General features: G+C 38.9%; 1 protein-coding gene across 1 annotated transcript; it reads left to right on the top strand.

Annotated features, from left to right (window-relative positions):
• Nucleotides 1-1,071, top strand: CYBJADRAFT_129210 (MFS general substrate transporter; the record flags this gene model as incomplete). The annotated part of the gene is made up of 1 exon (XM_020212832.1): nt 1-1,071. A coding segment is annotated over one exon (1,071 nt), but the record flags the coding sequence as incomplete, so codon positions are not given.
• Nucleotides 1,072-5,256: the final 4,185 nt, after the last annotated feature.

Raw genomic sequence — 5,256 nt, forward strand, 5'->3', positions numbered from 1 at the left:
ATCTTGCTTATTGCCATGCTTGGTTGTATCCTTGTTCCACTTACATTAGCTGGTGGTCTTTCCGAGAAATGGTCCCAAGGTTACATTATTGCACCATTGGTTGTTGGTTTCTGCCTTGTACCTGTCTTTGTCTACTTTGAAGCCAAGTTCTCGAGATACCCATTGGCACCATTCAAATTGTTGAAAGACCGTGGAATTTGGTCGGCTCTATGCCTGGCTTTCCTGCTCAACTTCATCTACTACATGGTTGCCAACTACTTGTATCCTGTCCTTATTATCGCTGTTGGCGAATCTGTCACATCGGCCACCCGTATTACATCATTGTATTCGTTTGTCTCCACCGTGTGGTCTCCAATTTTCGCTGTGATTGTTGCCTATGTGAGACGTTTGAAGCCATTTATCATAGTTGGTGTTTCCCTGTGGTTCTTATCAACGGGCTTGCTCTACCACTTCAGAGGTGGTGATGGTGCTGGTCCAGGTATCATCGGTGGTCTCTGTGTTTGGGGTATTGGTGGTACTATGTTCGCTTATCCTATCACGGTTTCTATGCAATCTGCAACATCTCACGAAAACTTGGCCACTGTCGCTGCTCTTGCTTACACGATGTATAGAATCGGTTCAGCAGTCGGTAACTCAGTCTCTGGTGCCGTCTGGACTCAGATTCTTCCAGACCGTTTGGCCAGAAACCTTGGAAATGCGACACTTGCTGCTGAAGTTTATGCCGATCCTTACACCTTTGCAGCAAACAATGCCTGGGAAACTCCACAGAGACAAGCAGTCGTGGAAGCTTACATCCATATCCAGAGACTAGAGACAGTGATCGCTCTGTGTTTCTGCTCCCTATTGATTGTTTTCTCCCTGCTATTGAGAAATCCAAAGCTTACGGATAAGGTTGCCAATGATGGAGAGTTGCTTGAAGGCCAGCTGATTGTCAAGGATGACGAGGATCCAATAGTCGAATTCATTAGAACCAAGATTTTCAGAAAGCAACCAAGACTAAAGAAGTCAGTAGCAGTTTCAGATGAAAGCACCGGTGATCAAGACTTTGACTCCAAGAAGGAAGACGCATAAACAATAGCCTTTTGACTGTGGTAACACCTACTGGTGCAATACTTTAATTATGAACCTGTGGAGTTTAATGGATGTATATAACCGATTAATTAATAATTTTATGAAGAGTACATATAAGGCTTGTAGTCATTTTCAGAGGACCAAGCTTTCTGTATGCTGAAACTCATTTCAAAGAGTTTGTTTGTAGTCAATGCTATCTCTGCTATACACTTCTCACATATCGGAACGCTTATTGCACAAGTATTTACAAACAATGATTGTAACCTATATATTACATTGCGTGTACAATTCTGCCTTTATACTGTGATACTAGATTGGTGACATCTATAGTAATCCCTATTCAAGCGGTAGTAACTAGACCTTTAGTATTTGTCTTTAAGCTGCTATCACCTTATGGTTTGGGTTTATTGTCTCTGACTTTTCCCATTTATTACAAAACGCAACACAAGTCAAGAGTCTGATGTCTCACTAATTTTATAGAACAGCAACATCATATTAACAAGTTTGATCAAATAATTAGCACCATTTCTCTTTATCTCTCTGTAATGATTATTATGTAAAAAAATGTAGTATGGAAATTTGACTAAAAAAATTAAACAAATTTCAAGTTGTCAACACAATTATAAGAATGGTGGTGAAACATTTTGAAGTATGACCACGAGGTATAAAATTTGTATCTAATTCCCTATGATTGTCACCAAAAGTCAAAGAAAGTGTGTTGTAATTGGCCGTTTCCAATAAGTATAAAACTTCAAGCCCCTTTACAAGTTAGCGATCTTTAGGTGTTGATGCAAGCATTATCAAATATGATTCAATTATAGGCTAAATATCATCTTGGTAGTCAAGATTCCACCTCGTCATCCCCATTAATGAACGTAATCTTTAACTTCCCATTACTGCTTTAATCTATGGTCCTCTGCGCTTACTGTACCTTTCGTTAAGATCAACTGTAGCTTCTTGTACGTCCGCATGAGGTAGGGAAGCATTGAACCAAAAGTGCTGAAGAGGTCACACAACCAATATTAACCCTTTAAAACAGTTAATTATTGAACCAATGTACCTGATAGCTGAGACTAGTGAAAAAGCGTTATCCTCTTCGCTGTTGGCTTCAGTGGACTATTTGTCTCGCACATGAGTTGTATTTCCGTGCATTGGGCTTAGACGCGAGAGGTCAAATCAGTTGATTTACACAATTATTATTGAATTAATACCGCTACCAGCGACACAGCTTCCAAGATTGTTAAGATACATTACACATTGGGTTTGATATTATTAACCAGCAGGAGTAAAAACAAACATATATAGCAAGTCCACTTGGGTATCCATTTGGAGATCTAACATGAAGGAGTTAGATCGTGAGACGTAGAGGATCACCTAATGCGCGCACACTACACAAACGGTGAACATAATAATTAAGGTGATAAAGAGTGGACGCAGTTTAACTCAAATCACTGGAATGATAGTTATGTTGTCACGATATAGCCGGGGTCTAATTATGTTTAAGAGGTTGCATTTCCTTTCAGGTCCAACAACTATGATACCTAAGCGCCACTTTGTCTTGCACTCAAGTTAGGAAACTCCGTGTGTATTTAACATTGTATTAGAGAGAGGAAACTCGTCCATCATGAAACTTATGATATGTAAGTTGGCTTCTTAATTTCCACCTTAAGACTGCAGCTATAGCCACAGTATTTGGTAGTGTAATACGGTACCCGCAGTCGTTGATTGGATCTTTTTTCGATGAGTTAATACAATGAACTGCAAAGTTTATGTGTGATGACCCAGGGCACATGCAACACGGATCTAGTATACTAATACAGGACAAGAAAACACATATTTTGATGCCGTTCAAAGTACTGATGAGGCACACACTCGGTATTCAATCTTTAGGTATGTGTATGTGAGATCTTTACCAGTTATAAACACGATGATGTACAACTATTTTGGAAATACTATGAAAGCTTGCAGCATGTGCTATGAAGTGCTTTGCAGGCTTTTTCGCATACACACTTACAGTGCTCCTCAATTTAATGTTGATCTATTTCCCTAGTCAGAGTCATTTCCCGGATTTTCAAGTAAATTACATGCTATGACGTATTGAGCATTAGATGGGCTAATTATTAGTAGGATGTTAGTGTAGAATTTATATGCTTCTAATACTGAAAACTGTACACCGTGCCAGCCATAATGGTACATCGTTTGGCTTTTCAGCACCTGATATTGATGGTGAAAGCAATTGAACTACCTGCTGAGGTTATGCTGCAGTTATCAGGACTGTGTGTGCAGTTGCTCTATACATCTTTCATTTCAACTTACACATACACTCGAACCAACATATTTCGGTCGTCTTCCAAAGATCTTGGAAAATTCAATATTTTGGACATTAGATAGCTCCCAAACCATGTCCACACCTCACCTTAATGCTTCAATCTCTAAAGCACGCATTTTGTAGGGGAATAAACACAAACAAAATCTTCAGATTTGGATCAAATATGAATAACCTGTGAGAGATAATCTACAAAGTCTTATTTTAATGTAATACATGGTATCTAATGGATGAAAGTGCACCTCGCCAAGAATCGACATAGAACATCACAGATGAGCCAATGGCCAAATTGGAAACGTACTTTACACTTTTTTTTCTTATTTTACAGGAGGTAGAGACCCAGGTTGAAGCTTAAGAAATGTGTTGCTCACAGGTATAACCTGGTCAATTGCACAGCCACTGAGTAGATAAATTAAACTAGACGGAAACCAAACTGTCAATAATTGCCGACAGGTAACAGTTTATGAATGACATCCACCCTTTTACTTTGTGCTGATCATAACTGCAATATTTTTGAATGTGATGTAAAAGGTTTTTATATTAAAGGATGTGTCTCACACCTCTTGTTTATTACCCATATTAGTTCAAGATGATCCATAGGATGATTACTTCATTCTTTGTACACATCTTAATGACCCTTCAAAACTAATTCTACCGAGTATGTACTTACAGATGTAATTGATGTGCACAAGGTCTTCCACTACAGGTCATGGAACTTGAAGAGTGTAAGCCTTCAAGTGCTTTCTAAACCAAAATGTGTATTGAACTCCTTCATGACCCAACTGTAAATTGCTGCATCCACACCCTAAACTTTACAGCTAGGGTGAAGCTAAAAGATAGAGGTAACGTCTATTTTAAAGGAAAAAAGGCCTCTACCTTGCTGTTTGATTGGCAATGTTGAGTGCAAGTTCAAGTGCACCCGGCATTTGATCAATGTTAGAAACGCACAAGATCAACATGAATTGGTCACTGGCCTATGGCAACCTGTAAAGGTCATCCTATTAGTGCGGATGTTGAGCACATTCTATTTCCCTCATGTACCTTGCTTTGTAATATGACAGTGTACTGGAAGGCAAAAAAAAAGAATACACCCATTAGTTTAATTATCCCGATAATGCTGACATACAAAATCTTATGCCTAACTGAACAGAGCGATAAGGTACGTAGATGTAGTTCACCGGACTCTACCAATGCTACTCAACTTGAAACGTGAAAAACTATACTTGAACTTTGTAGGACGACCAGCCAAAACCATAGTCTGCTAGATGAGTATTCACACAAAATTCACAACCTTGCTGATCGATGGAACGAGTCAGCTATGTATTAAGCTTAACCTATGACCAAGAAGAAACCTAAAGACCTGTGTAAATAACTACAGCAGGACACAGCTTACAAAAAAAACACACATACTAAAGGTAAACCGTTGTAAGCATGTTGATGCAAGTAGTACAGCAAATGGAAAAGATAATTACACAGTTCATCTTTTTCAAATGCGAATAGGTTAATGAGTAAAGACAATCTTTTATGTTTTCCATACCATACCAAGAGTTTTATGTGGAGCTCAAGCGATGATACTCTACATTGATATTACATCCCTCTTCCTGTTTGTCTGTATGAGGACCATCTTGATTAGTTATATAAAAAGAATCACATATTCACATTCTGGGTGTTTGATCGTTGGAGGGCCCTTTCCCTTCCTGGTAACGCTTATCGGTTTCGGAATATGGAAAAGCAACAGTCAGCCGAAATTGTGAATGATAAACCAGATGAAGTTACCTTTTCATCCTCAAGAGATCAACACTATGAGGACACCAAGGACATTGTTCTCAAGAAGGCAGAGTTACAGGCTACACAATACC

Source organism: Cyberlindnera jadinii, assembly GCF_001661405.1.
Source record: "Cyberlindnera jadinii NRRL Y-1542 unplaced genomic scaffold CYBJAscaffold_10, whole genome shotgun sequence".
In the NCBI taxonomy this organism is placed as follows: domain Eukaryota; kingdom Fungi; phylum Ascomycota; class Saccharomycetes; order Phaffomycetales; family Wickerhamomycetaceae; genus Williopsis; species Williopsis jadinii.